At 45.4% G+C, this 22,009-nt stretch overlaps 2 protein-coding genes across 5 annotated transcripts in view; both read left to right on the top strand.

Annotated features, from left to right (window-relative positions):
* GPATCH1 (G-patch domain containing 1) overlaps window positions 1-9,142 on the top strand; it is a 43,863-nt gene extending 34,721 nt beyond the window's left edge. For all 4 annotated transcript variants that reach the window (XM_049702902.1, XM_049702903.1, XM_012538426.3 and 1 more), the window contains 4 exons: window positions 1,437-1,544; window positions 3,519-3,616; window positions 5,057-5,205; window positions 8,864-9,142. In XM_049702902.1, coding sequence (XP_049558859.1) covers window positions 1,437-1,544; window positions 3,519-3,616; window positions 5,057-5,205; window positions 8,864-8,894 — 386 coding nt within the window. In that variant the 3' untranslated portion in view covers window positions 8,895-9,142. The remainder of the gene's footprint in view (window positions 1-1,436; window positions 1,545-3,518; window positions 3,617-5,056; window positions 5,206-8,863) is intronic.
* Window positions 9,143-9,278: 136 nt separating this feature from the next.
* The window catches only part of WDR88 (WD repeat domain 88), a 37,861-nt gene continuing 25,130 nt past the window's right edge, over window positions 9,279-22,009 (top strand). The window contains exons 1-2 of the mRNA XM_033413812.2: window positions 9,279-10,817; window positions 21,318-21,428. Coding sequence (XP_033269703.1) covers window positions 10,503-10,817; window positions 21,318-21,428 — 426 coding nt within the window. The 5' untranslated portion in view covers window positions 9,279-10,502. The remainder of the gene's footprint in view (window positions 10,818-21,317; window positions 21,429-22,009) is intronic.

The raw sequence follows: 22,009 nt of genomic DNA on the forward strand, positions 1-22,009 counted from the left end.
GGTCCAGTGGTTAACAATCTGCCTTCTAATGTAGGGGATGCAGGTTCAATTCCTGGTTGGGGAACTAAGATCCCACGTGCCACGTGGCAACTAAGCCTGTACGCTTCAACTAGTGCGCCTGCACGTCACAACTAGAGAACTCAAGTGGTGCAACTACTGAGCCTGTGCGCTCTGGAGCCTGTGCCACAACTAGAGAGAAGCCCGCACGCCAAAACAGAAGATCCCACATGCCACAACTTAGACCTGACACAGCCAAAAAAAAAGAAAAGAAATGTAGAAAGCTTAAGTCTCTGGGAATTCCCCCTTCCCAGAGATAACCACCATTAATGCTTTGATGCATATTTTTCCGGACTTTCCCCATCTTTCTCTCTTCTCTCTGAAAACCTAATCATCTCTTTTTAAAAAACGAGATTATTAATGTGAACACGATAATTTGTTTATATTCAGTTTTTCTCCTCTGACGATTTATTTTGAGTGAAATGAAGCTTTCTGAGCTGGGACATAGTCTTACATCCTGTTTTTTAATTAATTAATTTTTGGCTGCATTGGGTCTTCGTTGCTGCACACGGGCTTTCTCTAGTTGCAGCGAGCGGGGGCTACTCTTGGTTGTGGTGTGCGGGCTTCTCATTGCGGTGGCTTCTCTTGTTGCTGAGCACGGGTTCTAGGCGCACGGGCTTCACTAGTTGTGGTGCGTGGGCTCAGTAGTTGTGGCTCGCAGGCTCTAGAGCACAGGCTCAGTAGTTGTGACGCACAGGCTTAGTTGCTCCTTGGCATGTGGGATCTTCCCAGACCAGGACTTGAACCTGTGTCCCCTGCATTGGCAGGCGGATTCTTAACCACTGCACCACCAGCAAAGCCGTACATCCTGTTTATTTGTAAGTCTTTATTCTCCTGAGATGGCCCTTCCTTGAGGTTGTGTTTCTACCTTTTATTTTTATTTATTTATTTCAGTTTTTGCGATATTGTATTTAGTCCTCTTGGCTGGCTTAATCACATTGTTGTTTTTGTTTTTTGGCCATGCCACGTGGCATGTGGGATCTTAGTTCCCTGACCAGGGATCGAACCCACACCCCCTGCACTGGAAGTGCAGGGTCATAACCACTGGACTGCCAGGGAAGTCCCGATGGTGTTTCAACCTTTTAGGTCTCAGGTGATGTGGAGTGTGTGCCACAAGTACCCTCACCACCCCTGTGGTACAGCCCCTGGGGCACCTGCTTGCAGGTGCCCTTGTGTGACCGACATCCCAACTCAAATGTCCAGGAGGTCAGAGGTTGGGCCTGTGTGTTCACTGCTGTGTCCTCAGCACCTGGCGTGAGCTAGTTACGCGGGGTGCTGACGAAAAGCACATGCTATCTGGTAAAAACAGACATTTATTGAAGACTCAAGCACATTAATATTTGGCATGTATCTAAAATTAATATCCTGGTGTTTTTCAGCTAGTGAGCCAGCGCCCCAGGAGCCCGCACCTTTCTTCCCGATTCAGAAGATACAGATAGATGAAAGAGAAGAGTTCGGCCCGCAGCTGCCTCCCGTCTTCTGCCCCAGTGAGTCGAGAGCTCCTTATGTCATCCTTTTGCATTGGGGCCAGAGTCTCCCCCAAGATAGGACAACTCTAACCACATTGTTCTGTCTGCCAACGTAATCCAGCATGAGGCTGACCAAATATATATGTTTGTTTCTAGTTTATCCGTTCTCAGCCATGTTTGGAAAATCAGTGCTTCCACCTTGTGCCTAAATGATAGGTGTTGCTTTTCAGCCTTAGAGTCCTTTGATATTTTTTTTTAACTTTTTAACAGATAGGGCCCTAAGTATCTCAAACTTTGTCATGTATAGAGATAAAAAAGTAAAAATCTAGGGCACAAAGATGGGATAGGAATTGTAGGGAGAAGGATATTCTGAGACTTCTTTATACTTTGGCTAATGCAGCAAATAAAACTAATCCTTTCAGAAGTAAGTACAGCTCATCCTCCTCCCGCAATATCTGTTAACAACTTCTGTTCAGTGCCAGCTTAAACTGACATCTCATGTTAAAATGTTTAGACTGGTTGGCATCTCGTTGAAAGCTGAGTTAACAAACATCTGATAATAGGGCCCAGATATAGAAATGACATAAAATTCTATTATGTACTTTATAGTTTCCTGTAGTGCCCACATATGCATAGTGGCTTGGTTAATTAACCCAGCCTTCAAAGAGATGAAAGCAGAGAGGAGTCAAATGTGTGAAGTTTTGAAAAATTGTGGTGAATGTATTTCTCATTTGTGTAATTGTTCAGATCTTTAGTTTAAAATAAGTGTCGGCACTTGAAAGCTAAGTTAGTTATGCCCATTTCCCAGATGGTTCTTGATAACCTTGTAATAGTTGATAACTTAATTTGGTCTATGGGCTATTTTCCAAAAACTAGCATCAAAAAAAAAAAAAAAGTTTGGGGAGGTCAACCTGGGAAACATTTGACCAAACTGTAGGACTAGAAAATTGCAGGCATTGGTTAACTGGGTTTGGGAAATAAACCGTACTCCTGAAATACCTCGGAATTTTTCTTTAGGTAGAAAAAAGTTGATTTAATGACTTACACTGTTTCTGCTATAGATAATTTTCTGCTGGTTTGATGACCTGGAAGTTAATGACCTATGAAAACGTTTTGGTCAGAATTTGGAGGTGGAGAAGTGGAGTGCATGCAACTTCTTTAGTCTTTTATTTTTTTTTTTAAATTTAATTTTATTTATTTTTTTATACAGCAGGTTCTTATTAGGTATCCATTTAATACATATTAGTGTATACATGTCAGTCCCAATCTGCCAATTCAACCCACCACCACCACCACCACCCCTGCCACTTTCCCCCCTTGGTGTCCATATGTTTGTTCTCTACATCTATGTCTCTGTTTCTGCCATGTTTACTCATTTTTAATGATCAAGTACATTATTTTGTTTTGGTGCTAATTTTTTAGTGTTTCTGCTTATAAGACAAACTCACATGAAATGTGCTTTTGTAAAGGGTGGACGGTGTCACAGGGGCGGACAATTATGTGCCAGATTCTGGGCTATGGGATTCATGTGCACGGTCCCATCTAATCCCCTCTGTGTCCCCAAAAGGATAGGGATTCTTATTTTCCCCATTTTTCAGACAGGAAAACAGACTTGGAGAGGTTTAGCGACATGCCAAAGACCACAGACCTGCTGACAGAGCCAGATTCAGACTCTGGTCTATCTCTGAGTTTACCTGAGGATGTTAAATGACAGAAGGCTGGTAGGCATTCTGGTCTGACTTTATCTTCATCTGGCAGATAAGACTGTGGCCAGACACCATTGGATCACTCTGGTCTTAGGTTGAGGTTTCTGGCAGTTTCTAAATATAGATCTACAACGTGATATGCTAATCTGCTTGTTTATCAGTGAGGCAGGGCAGGAGTTCTGCCTTAATGGTAAACATCTGTCTACGTCAGACTCCTAACTCAGTAATTTAGCCTTCTCTTCCCCTATAGTCTCTAAGTAATGTCTTTATTACATTCGTGTTTCAGATGCTCGTCAGAAACTTGAGGCACCTCTCAAAGAGAAACATAAAAAGAACAAAGAAAAACACAAGACCAAGAAAGAGCACAGACGGAAGAAAGAGAAGGTAACTTCTGGGTGTACCAGGATCAGTGTGTGGGGTCAGACGCCCCTGCTTCTGTCGTCTAGACCAGCCTCCAGGGGTGACCCATGAAGCCAGTCAAGATGGAGGCCACAGGTCTCTCTACACCTTGACAGAAATGTTGATAGTCAATGGAAACCCTCGATTTTCAGAAAAACTTTTTTTTCTTTTGCTTTGACCACATCGCACGTCATGCGGGATCTTCCCTGACCAGAGATCGAACCCGTGCCCCCTGCCATGAAGCACGGAGTCTAACCACTGGACCGCCAGGGAAGTCCTGTTTTTCTTTTAGACAGAATATCTTAATTTATTCAGTTCTACTTAAAATTTTTTTTTTTATTCATGAACATTAAAAAGTAGGAAAAAAGGACATTTAAATATCTTAGAGTTGAGAATTCCCTGGCGGTCCAGTGGTTAGGACTCGGGGCTTTCACTGTGGGGGCCAGGTTCGATCCCTGGTCGGGGAACTAAGATCCCACAAGTTGCTTGGCCAAAAAAATAAATTAAATATCTTAGAGTAATGGTTGAGTATTAAATAACAGAATAGTTAATTACTGTGTTTAATAAAACAATTGTTTTTAATAAAATACTTAGATAATGAATAAAAACATTTGATATTGATTATCATTCAGTATTAAAGGAAGGTATTAGTTTGCACATTTCTCAACTACTTTGTCATCATTACAAATAGAGATTTGGGTCTGTAGCTTGCCATTTGAAGTGGTGGACACTTAAAGTACACTGTTGACACTGCTGTCTCAACATCTGTGTCTTCTTTTGAGTTATGGCGCAGGCTTTTAATTCAGTTAATGTTAGTTAGTGCTGGGTACCCACAGTGATCTGGGTAGTGGTAGAATTGATTAGAAACAGTTCCTCTTTTGGCTACCTGAAAAAAGGATTCTTGAGCATGGAAGGTAAGAGAAGGTCTCCTGGAGTGAGAGGAAAGAAACCGGTGCCGACAGATTTGAAAACCAAACTCACGTGTTTCTCACCGGCATATGTGCTGTTCTCTGACCTTCTACCAGTTTCTTCTTTGTGCTTTTCCAGGGAGCTTGCCATCCTGATATGTGGTTTGTCACATATGGCTAAAGAAATGGAGCAGGCAGGTTCACGGGCGGGGGGCTGGGGGGACGGGGTCACCTTGGATGAGATGGGGGCTGAGTGTCATGATGGGGTCCTTCCTGTGCCTGCTTGGTTCTGCTGTGTCTGTCGCCAGAAGATCAATTCTGTGAGCATATGCGCGGTGGAGAGTGTGCCCAGTTGTGTGTCCTGGTCTGTCCCACACCAGGCTAAAGCTCCCCCAAGTGAAGTTTTTTGGTTTTGAATGACTCCAGCAACCAAATGCCTCATTAGCCTGCCACTGCGTGGAATTAGGAAGGGAAACACCCATTTGTTCTCCTTGATTTGTTTATTTATTTATTTCAGAAAAAGAAACACCGGAAGCACAAACACAAAGGCAAGCAAAAGAATAAAAAGTCAGAGAAAAGTAGTAGTTCCGAGAGTACGAACAGCAGTGACAGCCAGAGTGATGAAGAAGGGGCCGCAGACCTGTCACCCCAGGAGCTGCTGAGACGGTAGGCGACGGGAGACAGTAGGCTTTCAGAAGCCCTCTGAGGCTCGTTGAAACGTTGCTGTGTTTGCATAGAGGGAAATGTCAGAAATGATAAATTTGTGCTTTAACTCGTTTTTAAAAAAGTTAACTTTTAATTGCATAAGTAATACGTAAATATATTATCATTGTGAAAATTCAGATCTTACAGATAAGGCTTGAAGTGGGCCATGACCAATTCCCCAAATCTCTCTTCTCTCCACAGTAACCTCTGTCATCTGTTGCTTTGTAACTCTGAAGACTTTTTTGCACAGCCACACACACACACACACACACACACACACACACACACACACACAGGTACATGTGCATTTTGTTGCACGTTTTTAATATAAATAATATAACTTTATGTAGCATAAATCTAGAGGGAATGAACATTTAGAAGGAATAAATATCACCAAATTGTTTCCACAAGTGGCTCTATCCATTTAAATTATGAAAGCACCTTGTAATTACATCAGTTACAAACAGCACAGAGATGTTTGCCAGCCTGATGGGTGAAGAATGGCATGTCATCTTCGTTGCATTTCCTGAATCAGTAATGAGGCTGAGCAGCCTTTCCTGTGTGTCTCAGCCTTTGCCATGGGCTCTTTTGTGAATAATGTGCTCCTGTCCGTTGCACAATGTTCTGTTTTCTGTTAGATTTTTATACTGGTTTTTAGGTACTGTTTTTACTGATTTTTAGGAATTTAAAAATAATTCTGGATAGTAATCCTTTGTGTTTTAGAGTGTTACCTGTTATATGACTTTTAACAATCTTTGTTGAACAGAAACTTTAGTTTTGGGAACACTCAGTTTTACGAATTTTTGTGTTGTTGTCGGTATGTTTTACATTTTGTCTTTTTAAGGCCTTCCCTAATGTAAGGTTTTGTATATATATATAGACTATTCTCATGCTTTTGTAGTTTTGTTTTGGTTTAACCTATTTGAATTGTTTTATTTTCCTTTTTTTTTTTTGTGAACAGAGTAGGGTAGGCATCCAACTTACCTTTCTCCAGATAGATGGCCGGTTGTATTAGTGAGAGTGAGTAGGCAGCTGCGATGAAAAGAAACCCTCTCAACCCACTGGCACAGCACAGTGGAGCATAAGTTAAATTGAGAAAGTTACTCAGGATCCCAGTTTGTTCCGCTCTAGAATGTGGCCCTCAGAGGAGCCGAGGGGAACGGGTTGGAGGATGGTCTTGGAGGTTGTTATGGTCCTGCCTGGAAGTCGCTGTCTTCCCTTCCCCTCCAGCCCCCGGGCCGGAGCAGCTGGGTGGCCCTGCCCGGCCAGCACGGGACCAGGTAGGGCAAGTCCAGTTGTGGGCCCAGGGTGACGGGGGACACGGCAGGCGCAAGCCCTCGCCACTCGGCCCCACCGGTGCTCTGGGCTGTTAAGGGAGGTGTAGCTTGATCAGATTCTAAATGCCTGTGCCCATGTGTATCGGTTCCTGGATTCTCTGTTCTGGTTTCTTAGCCATTTTTTTTTTTTTTTGCGGTACGCAGGCCTCTCACTGTTGTGGCCTCTCCCGTTGCGGAGCACAGGCTCCGGACGCGCAGGCCCAGCAGCCACGGCTCACGGGCCCAGCCGCTCCGCGGCATGTGGGATCTTCCCGGACCAGGGCACGAATCCGTGTCCCCTGCATCGGCAGGCGGACTCTCAACCACTGCACCACCAGGGAAGCCCCCAGTTTTCTATTTTTTCATCCGCCCTCTTTTAATTACTCTGGCCTTATAGTATATTTTGCCGTCTGGAAAGACAAGTGCCGCTGCCTTGTCCTCTTTCATTTATTTCTTTAGAATGGACAGGACCTTCTCATGGTTCAGAAACAATACGGATATGAGCATTTCAGTTTAATCCAGAGCCCCCTGAGCGGCTGTGTTGATTCCCGTTTCCCTTTCCTCATGGCACGTGCCAGTGGTGATAGGGACGGGCCAGGCACTGTGAGGCACACCATGGGTGTGGGCTCGTTTAATCCTCACATAAGGCTGTGACTTGTGTCCCCTCCTCTCACAGGCGGGGAAAGCAAGGCCCAGGGAGGCCCACTGACCCTCACCAACACCTGATATTTTCGCCCTTGACCGTTTGGGGCCATGTGATGAGTCATTCCTGCGGGGAGGCATTTGCGCTTGCACACGTGGAAGCCCCTCAGTGCCCAGCGGGAGAGTGTAGTGGGGTGGGCTGAGCACAGCAGTCAGAAAATGTGGGCAGGTAGCTGTGTGCTGACTTGCGTCTAAAACTTAACCACTTAGAGACCAGAAGCTGCAGAACAGCGTATATGCCTGTTGTCACCAGGCCTTTGGATTTCCCCGCATGCACATGTATGTACATCCTTGCATAGAAAAGGGCTGGAGGGGTTCTTACACCCCTGAGAGCACTTATCTCTGAGGGGGGGGGACTGGGATAGAGGGAATGCAGCGTCTGAGGTGTGACATGTATTTAAATATTACTCTTGTGGTTGCTAAAGGTATAGTTTCCATAGCCCCTCACCCCTAAGCTTCCTAGGTTCTCCCCAGGGAGCCTGGAGGGGGCCCCCTCCATCTTTTGTGCCTCACTCCACTCTGTGTATTACCTGTCTGCATCTCTCTCCTGCAAGGGGCATTTTGAGGGTCACGACCACATGGGTCTTACTTGCATCCCCAGCGCCTGGCTGAGGTCTCACTCTTGTCAAGGGCCCCTGCTGCTTTCCTTCAGTGAAAGCACAGCCTAGTTCTGGATGGACTTGCAGTCTGCCCCCTCCATCCCCTCCCCAGGAGACACTGATCTTCCTGCTGTCCCTGTAAGTTAGCTTTGCCCATTCTAGAATTTCACAGACATGGAAACATACAGTTAATTACACTCTATAGTGCATTCACACTGTAAGTTCCCAGCTCCGTGCATGTTCACTCCCTGAACATACCTAGAGCAAGGAATAAACCAGCACTCCAGAAGCCCCTCCCACTTAGCATCCCCACCCCCGCCCCCCAGAGGTAACCACTCTGGCTTCTGTCACCGCTGGTTACTCTTGCCTGTGTTTCAGGTTTATTTAAGGGACCCATGCACTATGAACTCTTGCATCTGGCTTGTGAGATTCCTCTGTATTGGTGTAGAGCAGCTGGTTCGTTCTCATTGCCACAGAGTATTCCTTTATGGGATACACCGCAGAGTATTCATCTGTTCCGTTGTTGGGGGCATTTGGTTTTCCACTTAGGGGCTGTAGAGCGCGAATCTGGAGTCATTGTGACCCAGCTCTTCTTGATGAGTAGAGCCGCCGTGAACATTCTCGTGTGCACGAAGCTGAGATTTAAGACTAACGGCTCAGGAGCTTTTGGCCCTGGAGCAAACATGGTTTTGTTTTTTGTTTTTTTAGTTCCTTCCAAAGGTCATACAGGAGATAGGTGTGTGCAACCAGGATTGGAACTTGCTTTTATAAATGGGTCTTAATATGAGATGTGGAGGAGTGAGTCTCTCTGTGTGTTTTGGGGGAACAGAATCTTAAGAGTGCGGATTAAACGGTACTTTCTTTCATGGTGTGGGTCATCCTCTGTATTTTGTGCCACTTTGGCTCAGGGAGAGGCCTGGCATTCTTCTCCCCTGCTGAACTGTTTGGTTTTTCTGTTTGTATCTAACTTTCCTCCTCTCTCTCTTTTATTTCCTTTTCTAGGCTGAAGCGTCTTCCACTAAGAAGGCAGTAATTGAATTCTGCCCTGGCCTGTCCCAGTACCAGATCTCCTCCGGGATGGAAGTTCATTGGTCACTCAGTTAATAGATTGTACAGATTGTATTTATATGTAAATTTTTGCTGTAAAATAATTTTTTTTTAAAACCTTGACATTTCAAAGCTTGCCTTGGAAGGTTGCTGAAATTTCTATTTTTAACTTCTTTTAGTGTCAGAGGAAAACACTCAGACTGTACAGTTTAATTAAAATGAAATTTTTCTGTTTTTTTCTTGAGTTTTCATTTCCTGAAACTTTAAAAAAGAAATGAAAAGCAAAGGCTTCTCTCTGGTTTTGTTGTGAAGAAAGCCAGGTTCAGATAAGGACAGCCTGACTTACTTAAGGACCCGTGTGGGAGGGAGGTGGTCGCTTTCCCATGTTTTCCTGGGGAGTGTGGTTCCTCCCTCATGTGGTTGGTGCTGGTGGCCAGGAGCCAAGTGGGCAGCACAGTACCAGGATGCTGGCAGGTGGCCTCAGCCTCTCGGGGTAGATGCCACCAAAGTGTCTGAGAAAAGCACTGGGACCAAGAGTGGAAGAGTGCGCCCACACCCTGGGTCACACAAGCTCCAGGTCTTTGCACTGCAGCCCTGGGTCCCTGCTCTGAGGCTGCCTCATCTGCCCAGATGACACCTTTAGAAAAAGTAGAGTGCAGAGGTTTTTTTCTATTATCAAAGTAACATTGTAGAAAAATCAGAACAATTGTAAAAGGAGGAAGAAGGAAGAAAATCATTTCTACTTCTACCTGCCAGGGTTGACAACCCTTGCTCTTTTGTTATAATTCCATGCAGTCATTTTCTAGCATTGAGTCTGCCCCTGGACAAGACGTGACTGTTTTTTTTTTTAAGTGTTTTTTTAAAAATTAATTAATCTATTTTTGGCTGTGTTCGGTCTTCGTTGCTGCGCGCGGGCTTTCTCTAGTTGCGGTGAGTGGGGGCTACTCTTCGTTGCCGTGCGCGGGCTTCTCATTGTGGTGGCATCTCTTGTTGTGGAGCACGGGCTCTAGGTGCACGGGCTTTAGTAGTTGTGGCTCGTCAGGCTCTTGAGCTCAGGCTCAGTAGTTGTGGCGCACTGGCTTAGTTGCTCCGCGGCATGTGGGATCTTCCGGGACCAGGGATCGAACCTGTGTCCCCGCTTTGGCAGGCGGATTCTAAACCACTGCACCACCAGGGGAGTCCCAAGAGGTGACATTTTGTTCTTTGGTATTTCATTGGCATTATGACAGGTGTTTCCCTCACGTGCTTCTATATTTTGTGTACCTACCCCTAACAGCTGCATCTTAATTAATCCTGGGCACATTCTATAATTTACGGACCGTTTCTCTGTTGTTGACGGTGAAGTGGGTTGGCCAGGAGGCCCCTACAAAGGCAGAAGACACAGATCATTCCGGGAGGCGGAGCCAGGAAGACCCTAAGCGAGGCCACGAGGATGGGGCCGCTGGTTTCACACACTTGGCCATTTTTCTGTGGCTAACCGTATTGGGCGTTGAGCGGAAGCAGCGAGATCTCCGGGCTCAGGAAGGGCGCGTGGGTCCCAAGGTGGGGGCGCGGGCGCGTGGCGCCACCGTTCGTGGCCAGGCCGGGCTCCGAGATGGCCTCCCAGCCCCCGGGCGCCCCCAGCTCCGCAAAAGCCCTGGACCAGGACGGGAAGACAGCGCTCCGGAGAAGTAACGTGCAGCTGTCCTCGCTCCACATCCGCGACGGTGCGCATCGGCCCCGCAAGCTGCCCTGGGTAGCCCTGGTCAGGGCCTGCGGCCGCTTCAAGCTCTTGCTCTTGGAGGCGCGGCGGGGCCGGCTGCTGTCCTCGCTTAACCCCCTGGCCGTGGGCAATGACTTGCCACCGCCGAAGAAGCACTGGATGCGTGAGAAGGCAGCGTTCTGGGGCGACCAGGAACCCCTCTCCAAGGTCAGAACCGCCCCCAAGGGGAGGGGGTGTGGCTTGTTCCCAACAGGTGCGGAGAGCTCCAGAGCCGGCAAGGGGGCCTGGGAGGGAGCCACCTGGCTTGCTAGCCGGGGCGGGGGGGGGGGCAGCTGGAGGAGAGGCTGGGTGGCCCAGGGAAACCATCCTGGGGGAGGGGAACCCTACCCAACCCAGACCCTGTGGGCTCCGGCTGAGCCTCCCAAATGTCCCCATGGTGACACTCCCAAGTGCATGCCCCGGGGTCAGTGAGGGAGCCCTGTCACCCATGAAACAGCACTAGAAGCAACAGAAAACTTAGAAGAAGAAGAATACAGAAATAAAACCCCCAAAACACTACTTAGTATTCTAAATGATATTTGAGAGACAATACATTGATGAAAAGAAGGCCGGTGGCTGGGAAGAAGAAACAATCTGTGAACAGAGAGAAGTCTTGGGGATGAAAAAGAGGATTTCCAAACGAAGATCCTCCATGGAGGCTTTCAAATCAGAGCAGAGAACTGGAACAGAAAATTAGAAAACAAGCTCGTGGGAGAGAAAAAATATAAAGGAACAATAATTATGAGAGAAAAGAGAAGAGGAAGGCAGGGGAGATGCAGAAGAGCCAGTAAATGTATGAGGTATTGGGGTGGGGGGAGGGGGCAGGAGGAGGAAAGAAATGCACAAGGGAACAGTGAAACGTCCCTGGGCCGAAGAAAGACTGGAGCGCTCATGTGGAAAGACATAGTCAAGGCTTCCCTTGTGGTGCAGTGGTTGGGAGTCCGCCTGCCTATGCAGGGGACGCGGGTTCGTGCCCCGATCCGGGAAGATCCCACATGCCGCGGAACGGCTGGGCACGTGAGCCATGACCGCTGAGCCTGCGCGTCCGGAGCCTGTGCTCCGCAACGGGAGAGGTCACAGCAGTGAGAGACCCGCGTACCGCAAAAAAAAAAAAAAAAAAAAAGAAAAGACATAGGTTCACTGCAAGATTGGAGGGAAATAAAACCTGCAAGTGGTGAATGCCTGCACTGCAAGGATAGGAGCAAGGCTGTCCCTTTTCCAATGCAGATGGAAAAGCCTGCGATCAGACTGAGATGGAGGCTTCTCCAGCGGTCAGAGGACCTCAGAGCTGAGTCCACAACTGGGCCTGTCGAATGGCTGACTGTCTCGGCCAGGCCACCACAGGGGTGCATTGGGGTCTCCATGCGGAAGTCTGTTGGAAGAGAAAGCAGTGTGTGCCAGTGCTTTCCTTGCTTTTATTTGTGACAGTTATTCTGATTTTTAAGTAAAATTAAAGGAGAGCATAGGAGTTGTATTTTATTTCTGTTCTCCATAGAATACCCCCAAGATCCAAATTCAATAGATAAAAAAGGTTTGTGGGCATTTTTTGTTTTTACAATTGTCTCCCCACGGACATAGTGTGTTCTCTATGTGGTTGCCAAGGGGGAGGGAGGGTGGGGGAGGGATGGATTTGGGATTATATATAGAAATGAATCACTTTGCTGTACACCAGAAACTAACACTGTAAATCAACTATACTTCAATAAAATAAATTTTTAAAAAGAGTCTCCCTAGCACCCCCCCCAACTACCCTCTTTCCCTCTATGGAGGCAACAAATGTTTCTAGTTTCCTCTGCATCCTTACAGAGATATTTTATGCACATACCAGCACATACATGTATATTCTGACCCCTCCGTTTTTTTACATAAATGGAAGCATACCTTAGACCTCTTCTGCACCTAGTTTTTAAACTTTTTTAAAATTTATTTTAGAGATCTTTCCGTATTTAAAAAATATATATATTTATTTATTTTGGCTGCACGGGGTTTTAGTTGCGGCATGCAGGATCTTAGTTGTGGTAGGCATGCGGGATCTAGTTCCCCCGACCAGGGATCGAACCTGAACCCAGGCCGCCTACGTTGGGAGCACGGAGTCTTACCCACTGGACCACCAGGGAAGTCTCGAGGTCTCTCCATATTAGTAAGGAAACAGCTTCCTTGTTCTTTTTTTGTGGCGAGTATTCCATTGGCTGGCTGCCCCCTGATGGATTTAACCAGTCTTGGGTGCATGCACATTCAGGTGGCTTAAGATTTTTTTTGGCCTGGGGTTTTTATGATCCATTAGGTTAACAGAAGTTGAGAAGTTATATAAAGCTCTGGGATAAAAGTATTCTTTTCTGTGGTGGACTGGCCGAGACAGCCATTCGACAGGCCCAGTATATAGAGAAAAGTATACCTAAAGTATTCTCTGCCTGGCCAGACTGTTGGTCCCTGACAAAGCCAACAAAAGGACATTTTCTTCAGAGCTGCAAAAACTCAGAAAGGATGCCTCTCTTTGAGGAAAAAGTTACTCAAGGGAATACTGTGGCAAACAACAAAAAAGTCAGAATTAAGAACTGGAGTAAGAAAAAGCAGTTTAGAATAAACAGGGGAGCAGTGACTGAAAACAGTACACCTTGGAAGTGTTTACACAGCAAGGTTAATGCAGTTGTTTAGCTCAGTGAAAATGTTAACAGATTATCTTTTGAAGTGAAGGTGCACCATGCAAGAATAATAATGTTCCAGGTGCTTTCATCCAACAATCTGAGATGGTTTGCTAAAGAACATTCTCAATGATAATTCTTCATTCTTGGCCTTTAAACAAGGCACATTCACACATGGATGTGTCACAAATTTTAAAAATAATTGGCTCAAAACCTCTCCTTGGCTCCCTGGCACATTTAAGAGGAAGTCAGGAGATCTGACCATGACCTTCCCAGCCATTTCGGCTCTACCTCATCTCTCTCCTCTTCCATCTGACTCGCTGACGTTCAAGCCCGTCTGTCCGGCCTCCGGTGTCCTCGTTTTGTCCCCCTCCCCCAGAGGGGGCGGGTGTCTCTCCCTGCCCTCGGTCTAAAGCAGCGCTCACCTGGCTGTGGCCCTAACCTGGCATCGCGTGCCGCCTGTGCAGTGGCTGCCCCATCTCCCACCCTGGTCCCTGGGAGCAGGAGCCCGCCAAGCGCACTCCTGGTCTGGGGTCTTTTCTCCCCGGTTCCTGCTGCACCGCGGCACCGCGATCAAGGCCCGGCCAGGGAGGCGCAGGCAGATTTGTAGAACATATTTGTGGGACGCTACATATACCTAAAAAAGCTCACATTTTTTGCTTTTACAAACATCGGATTCTCTTCTATATGCTAGTTTTGTTAGGGCCTCGGACAATGTACCTAGAGTACAAGAGTGTGGAACTTCTCTGCGTGGCTCCTGGGGCTCCCTCTCCATAATGCACTCCAAAAGTACTCTGCCCAGAAAGGTCCGGAAGGGGGTGGAGGGATTTCCCCGCTCTTGCTGTTTTCCCATACCAAAGTTCTGTTTTTTGTGATGAGAAAAAGACCGAAGCCCCGAGAGCTTTGCCTCGAGGCAGAGACACCTGCAGAGCAGGGAACTGAGGGTCGGCTGTCTCGACCCCAAGGCGCAGGCTTTGGTGGTGGAGCCTGGAGCAGACCACTGACCGGGTCTCGTCCTGGGCCCCGCAATCGGCCTGGGCTGCTGGCAGCCTGCAGTCCAGGCCCCGCCCCCTGACCCGTCCCCGCGCCCCGCGCCTGCCAGGCCCCGCCCCACGCCCGCCGCCGGGCTCGGTTTGCCTGCGTGCCCTGGCGGCCCAGCACCGACCTGGCGCCTCGCATCTCGTCTGCTGGCGGCCCAGTTCCTGTCCCACCTCTCCCAGCCACCCAGAGCCGAAGGGCCGTCTCACTCCCGCCTTCCCACAGCCCCGTGTTCCCCACAACCCCGAAACCGCTCCCCTACCCTAGACCCCCGCCTCCCCTCATCCCTGCACCTCGGACTTTACTCGCCTCATCCCAACCTTGTCCCCCCATACTGGCGGCAGAGCCTCAGATCCCTCCTCCCAGCACTGTCAACTTAAAGAAAAATGCACAGTGTAAAGTTACCAGTTCACTTTTATTCCTGGAGCTTACTGCAGACTGTAGCATGGGAGACAACCTCTCGGATAGCTCTGAGGGACGGCTCCAGAGAGGTAAGGGAGGAGCCAGGGTATATGAACATTTTGCTGGGAAAAACGTGCAGTCAAGCATAGAAAGCTTACTGTTGATCACAAAGAACAGACATCTCAAGTTAATGATTTTAGTGCTTTTCTGTGTATGGGAAGAAGATGGAAAAACTGGGATCATTTAAATGTTCCTTAAATACGCGTCTTAACCATGTAGGAGCTGGTGCATCCAAAGCACAGAATGCTTCCTGTTTTTCTCTGTCTTGAATTCCCCTCAGGTGCACTGTCTGTGGGCCACTGCAGTGGCTAATGGCTTGGTCTTTGTAGAACTGGAAGAGCAGGCAACATTTTTTTCTTTGCAGTACCCCTACATCCTGGACACCTCCCTACCTCCTGTGCTGATATTAGTAATTTGTGTTCTCTCTCTTTTTTTCTTAGCCTGGCTAGAGGCTTATCAATTTTATTGATCTTTTTAAAGAGTCAGCTTTTGTATTAATTGATTTTCTCTATTGATTTCCTGTTTCCAGTTTCACTGAGTTATGCTGCAATTCCTAGTATTTTTTTCCTCCTACTTCTTTTGGATTTAATTTGCTCTTCTTTTTCTGTTTTCTTAAGGTGGAAGTTTATATGATTGATTTTAGATTTTCCTTCTTTTTTCATGTATGCATTCAATGCTATAAATTTCCCTTTAAGCACTACTTTCACTGCATCCCACAAAGTTTGGTAAGTTGTATTTTCATTTTTGTCTAGTTCAAAATATGTTAAAACTTTAAAATTTTTATTTATTTATTTTTGGCTGCATTGGATCTTCGTTGCGGTGCACGGGCTTCTCTCATTGTGGTGGCTTCTCTTGTTGCAGAGCCAGGCTCTAGGTGTGCGGGCTTCAGTAGTTGCAGAGCGCAGGCTCAGTAGTTGTGGCTCACTGGCTCTGGAGCGCAGGCTCAGTAGTTGTGGCGCACGGGCTTAGTTGCTCCACGGCATGTGGGATCTTCCGGGACCAGGGCTTGAACCTGTGCCCCCTGCATTGGCAGGCAGATTCTTAACAACTGGTGCCACCAGGGAAGTCCCAAAATACGTTAAAACTTCTCTTGAGATTTCTTCTTTGGCCCATGTGTCATTTAGAAGTGTCAGTCTCCATGTATTTTGGTATATCCCAACCATCTTTCTGTTATTGAGTTCTTGTTTAATTCCATTGTATTCTGAGAGCAGACATTGTATGATTTCTGTTCTTTAGAATTTGTTAAGGTGTGTTTTATGGCCTAGAACGTGGTCTATATTGGTGAATATTCCATATGAGTTTGAGGAGAACATGTATTCTGCTATTGTTGGATGAAGCAGTCCATAAATGTTTATTATATCCAGTTGATTGATATTGTTGAATTCCTCTGTATTCTTACTAATTTTATGCCTGTTGGATCTGTCCATTTCTCATAGAGAGGTGCTGAAATCTCCAACTATGATAGTGGACTCATCAATTTCTCTTTGCAAGTTTAGTAGTTTTTGCCTCACATAGTTTGATGCTCTGGTGTTCTGTACATGCACATTAAGGATTACCATATCTTCTTGGAGAATTGACCTTTTTATCATTATGTAATGTCCCTCTTTAGCCCTGATAAATTTTCTTGCTGTGAAGTCTGCTCTGTCTGAAATTTTTGATAGTGTTAGTATGGTATATTTTTCTTCATCCATTTACTTTTAATCTATATGTGTCTTTATATCTAAAGTGGGTTTCTTGTAGACAACATATTGTTGGGTCTTGTTTTTTGATCCACTCTGACAGTCTCTGTCTATTAATTGGTGCATTTAGACCATTCAAAGCAATTGTTGATATAGTTAGATTAATAACTACCATATTTGTCACTGGTTTTTATTTGTTGCCCTTGTTTTTTTATTTTTTTTGGCCGTGCCACGCGGCTTGCACCGGCTTGTTCCCTGACCAGGGATTGAACCCATGCCCCCTGCATTGGAAGCACAGAGTCCTTAACTGCTGGACCTCCAGGGAAGTCCCTGCCCTTTGCAGTTTTAATTGAGTATTTTATGTGCTTTCATTTTCTCTCCTTTCTTAGCATATCAGATGTACCTCTTTTTTACTTTTTAAAGTGGTTGCCCAAGAGTTTGCATTTATAGTTTACATTTATAGTTAATTCAAGTCTACTTTCAATAGCCCTATACCACTTAATGGGTAGTGTGGGTACCTTAAAGTAACAAAATATTTCTAATTCCTCCCTCTTGACCCTTTCATTGCTGTCATTTATTTCATATATACATATATATGTAGTTGCTATTATTATTTTGAACAAACTATTATCTGTTAGATCAATTAGGAATAGAACAATTAAAATATTTCTTTTACCTTCACTTTTCTCTTTTTTGATGCTCTTCCTTTCTTTATGAAGATCTGAGTTTCTGACCTATGTCATTTTCCTCCTCTCTAAAGAACTTTTAATGTTTCTCTCAAGGGGTATCTACTGGTAACAAGTTTCCTCAGTTTTTGTTTGTCTGAGGAAGTCTTTATTTCTCCTTTACTTTTGAAGGATAATTTTGCAGGATACAAATTTCTAGGTTGGTGATCTTTTTCTCTCAATACTTAAAATATTTCAGTCTATTCTTTTAAAAATATTTATTTATTTATTTATTTATTTATTTTTGGCTGTGTTGGGTCTCCGTTGCTGCGTGCAGCGAGCAGGGGCTACTCTTCGTTGCGGTGCACAGACTTCTCATTGCGGTGGCTTCTCCTGTTGCAGAGCACGGGCCTTAGGTGCGCAGGCTTCAATAGTTGTGGCACGTGGGCTCAGCCGTTGTGGCGCACAGGCTCAGCCGTTGTGGCGCACAGGCTCAGCCGTTGTGGCGCACGGGCCTAGTTGCTCCACGGCATGTGGGATCCTCTCAGACCAGGGCTCGAACCCGTGTCCCCTGCATTTGCAGGCAGACTCTCAACCACTGTGCCACCAGGGAAGTCCCCAGTCTCTTCTTACTTGCATGGTTTCTGAGGAGAAGCTGGATGTCAGGCTTATCCTTGCTCCTCTATAGGTAAGGTGTTTTTTCCTCTGGCTTCTTTCAGCACTTTTTTTTTTTTTTTTCTGTATGCGGGCCTCTCACTGCTGTGGCCTCTCCCGTTGCAGAGCACAGCCTCCGGACATGCAGGCTCAGCGGCCATGGCTCACGAGACTAGCCGCTCCGCAGCATGTGGGATCTTCCCAGACCGGGGCACGAACCCGTGTCCCCTGCATCGGCAGGCGGACTCTCAACCACTGCGCCACCAGGGAAGCCCCTGCCCCTTTTCTTGATTGGGCTGTTTGTTTTGTTTTTGTTGTTGAGTCCTGTGAGCTGTTTGTATATTTTGGAAATTAAGCTCTTGTCAGTTGCAGCTTCATTTGCAAATATTTTCTCCTACTCGTAGGTTGTCTTTTCATTTTGTTTATGGTTTTCTTTGCTGCATAAAAGCCTGTAAGTTTGATTAGGTCCTATTTGGTTATTTTTGCTTTTACTTCTTTTGCCTTGGGAGTCTGACCTAAGAAAACATTGCTATGATTTACATCAGAGAATGTTTTGCCTATGTTCTCTTCTATGAGTTTTATGCTGTCATGTCTTATATTTAAGTCTTTAAGCCATTTTGAGTTTATTTTTTGTGTATGGTGTGAGAGGGAGTGGTCTAACTTCATTGTTTTACATGTAGCTGTCCAGCTTCCCCACGCTACTTGCTGAAGAGAATGTTTTTTTCTCCATTGTATATTCTTGCCTCCTTTGTTGAAGATTAATTGACCATAGGTGTGTGGTGTTTCCAGTTTTTGATTATTATGAATAATATTTCTATGAATGCCCATGTTCAAGTTTTTATGTGGACATTTGGTTTCATTTTTCTTAGGTAAAAACCTAGAAGTAAAGTTGCTGGATCATAAGTTAACACGTATGTTTAAATTTTGAGGAATTGCTGAACTATTTTCCAAAGTGGCTGCACGATTTTACATTCACACCAGCCCTGTATGAGAGTTCCGATTTCTCTTGTTATTGTCTGATTTTTTTGTTTTTGTTTTTGTTTTGTTTTGTTTTGTTTTGTTTTTGCGGTACGTGGGCCTCTCACTGTTGTGGCCTCTGCCGCTGCGGAGCACAGGCTCCGGACGCGCAGGCTCAGCAGCCATGGCTCACGGGCCCAGCCATTCCATGGCATGTGGGATCTTCCTGGACCGGGGCACGAACCCGTGTCCCCTGCATCGGCAGGTGGACTCTCAACCACTGCGCCAGCAGGGAGGCCCTATTGTTTGATTTTTTGATTACAGACATTCAACTAGGTATGAAGTGGTAGCTCAATATGTTTCTTTGTTTGGTTGGTTTGTTCTGTTTTTTATATTTAGGTGCTATAATCGAATGTCTTTTCTTCCCCAGTTTTATCGAGGCATAATTGACATACGGCACTGCATAAGCTTAAGGTGTACAACATAATGTTTTGACTTACATACATCATGAAATGATTACCATAATAGGTTTAGTGAACATCCATCATCTCATATAGATACAACATGAAAGAGATAGATAATATTTTTTTCCTTGTGATGAGAACTTTTAGGATTTACTCTCTTTACACAATATGGTTTTGATTTACATTTCCCTAATGGCTTAAGATGTTGAGCACGTTTCCAAGTGCTTATAGATTATTCACATATCTTTTTTGGAGAAACGCCTATTCAAATCATTTGCCTATTTTAAAATTGGATTGTTTGTTTCTTTATTGTTGAGTTTGAAGTGTGTTTTACGTATTCTAGACACAAGTCCCTTACCTGGTATATGATTTTCAAAAATGTTCTTCCATCGTATGGGTTGTTTTTCACTTTCTTGATGGTGTCTCTTGAAGCACAAGAGTTTTTTATTTTGATAATGTCCAGTTTATCATTGTTGTTGTTGTTGCGGCTGCTGCTTGTGCTTTTGTTGTCATATCTAAGAAACCACTGACTAATGCAAATTCACAAAGGTTTCCACCCATGTTTTCTTCTAAGAGGCTTGTAATTTTAGCTCTCACATTTAGGCCTTTGATCCATTTTGAGTTAATGTTTGTATATGGTACGAGGTAAGGGTCCAACTTCATTCTTTTGCATGTGGATATTCACTTGTCCCAGCACAATTTGTCGAAAAGATTTTTCTTTCCCTTTTTAATTATCTTGGCACACTTGTTGAAAATCAGGTGACCAAAAATATGAGTGCTTATTTCTGGATTATTAGTTCTATTTCATCCATCTATATGTCTATCCTTATGCTAGCACTACACTTTCTTGATTACTGTCTCTTTGTATGTTTTGAAAATTGTTTTGAAATTGGAAATTGTGAGACCTCTACCTTTGTTCCTTTACAAGAGTTTTTTTGGCTATTCTGCTTCCCTTGAGTTTCTGTATAAATTTTAGGATTGAGGTAGGAGGTAGATGGGCCCCTGGGCTGAACAGCTGGTTTTTGTCAAGTGGAGTACAATCGAAGCTTTGTTCTCCCTGGACACTCCAAGGAGGAGGTTAATGGCAGGAGCTGAGCTCTGCTGGAGTAAAAAGATAAGACGACCACTCCTGAGGTCAAGGAAAACTCCCTGACTGCACAGGTGCAGAAAGACTCCTTGGGGTTCAAAAAGGAGGGCCCACCACCCCATAACAGGTGACGCCGAGCCTCCACAAGCCTCTGCGCTGGAATCCATCTTGACAAAACGATGTGCGTGCATGTTGGGGAGTGTCCTAGAACAAGTCAGATGTGGGAAAAGAACTAAGAAAGCTGGCCAAAGGTAAACAAAGATGTGGAAGAACTACCCTTTATAAATGATTTAACCGCCTCTTTACTGCACTCCTCCTCATTAGGGGGGACGCCCACAGTCTTTCTCTCCAGGTGTGTATTTCTGCCTTGCTTCTGTCTTAAATAAACAAACTGTTTCTCTGTGTGCTCTCCCACTTGTTGTGCTGTGTCTCTAATCATAAATTTTGGACCTGTTTTTACAATTTTTGCCCCTTTGAGAAATTCATTTTTCAGATGGGGCAAGGGCCAGGGGAAGTTTGCATCTAGCCTCTAGCCCCTGGTGGTCTAGCGACTAGGATTCCTGGTTTTCATCCAAGCTGCCCAGGTTCAATTCCTGGGCAGGGAACTAAGATCTCTCTTCAGGACCGCTCACTGCTGTCTCTCTGATACCAGGATCAGCTTGTCAGTTTTAGAAAAGAAGTCTGCTGGGATTTTGATGGGATGGTGTTGAATCTGTAGATCACTTTGGAGGGTATTTTCATCAGAATAGTAAGTCTGATAATCCATGAACATGGGTCGCTTTTCCATTTATTTAAGTCTTCTAAAATTTATTTTAATGATGTTTTGTAATTTTCAGAGTATAAGTATTACACTTTTTTGGTTAAATTTATTCCTATTTTGATGCTTTTGTAAATGCAATTTTCTTCTTAATTTTTTTTCTGGATTGTTCGTTGCAAGTGTATAGGAATACTATTGATTTTTAAACTATTGATCTGGTATTCTGCAACCTTCTGAACTCATTCAGTCTATCCTTTTTTCAGATCCCATTTAAAATTATGAGGGGACACCAGCACATTGTGAGTTCCTGTCACTTCTGTGTGGATGACACAAAGGTCCTCAGTGGCTCCTATGACTGCACCGTGAAGCTGTGGGTAGGTGGCCCAGTGTTAGGTGGAACCCAAACGTCCCATAAGCTTATGTCTCCTCTTGTGGAGAGTTCCCTGGTACTGAGTTCCCAGACATTCAAGGATCCCAAAGATTTGGAGAGACCTTTCTGAGCAAAGTGCAAGAAGAAGCAGCAAAGTGAGGGCTCACCCTAGTTTCAAGTCACTGGAGAGAGATGAAGTTAGTGTGTCTGCTGTCTGCCTGTTAATTTAGAAACAGTGGGAGCAGGGATGGAGACCGCTGGACCAGGAGCTCACCACCTTTTGTTAGAGGCTGTGCCTGAGACCTAGCTGGGGTCTCTGAGCTGTGTTATCTCTCTGGGCCTCCTTCTCGTTTGGAATATTCAGTTCCATCCACAGAGATGGTATTATGGCTAGGCCTAGGGGATCACAAGAGGACAGAAAAGTGGCCAGACCTGGGACCTGTCCATGAAGGGTGATTGGGAGAGGTAGGCCTGAGCACAGGTCAGTGCCACAGGGTGCAGGAAGCAGGGGCAGAGGAACAGGGATGTGGTGGTCAGATGAGGTTACAGGGAGGTGGCCACCAAGAACTCTTCCAAAGTCTTCTG

Source organism: Orcinus orca, chromosome 20 (genome assembly GCF_937001465.1).
Source record: "Orcinus orca chromosome 20, mOrcOrc1.1, whole genome shotgun sequence".
NCBI lineage: Eukaryota > Metazoa > Chordata > Mammalia > Artiodactyla > Delphinidae > Orcinus > Orcinus orca.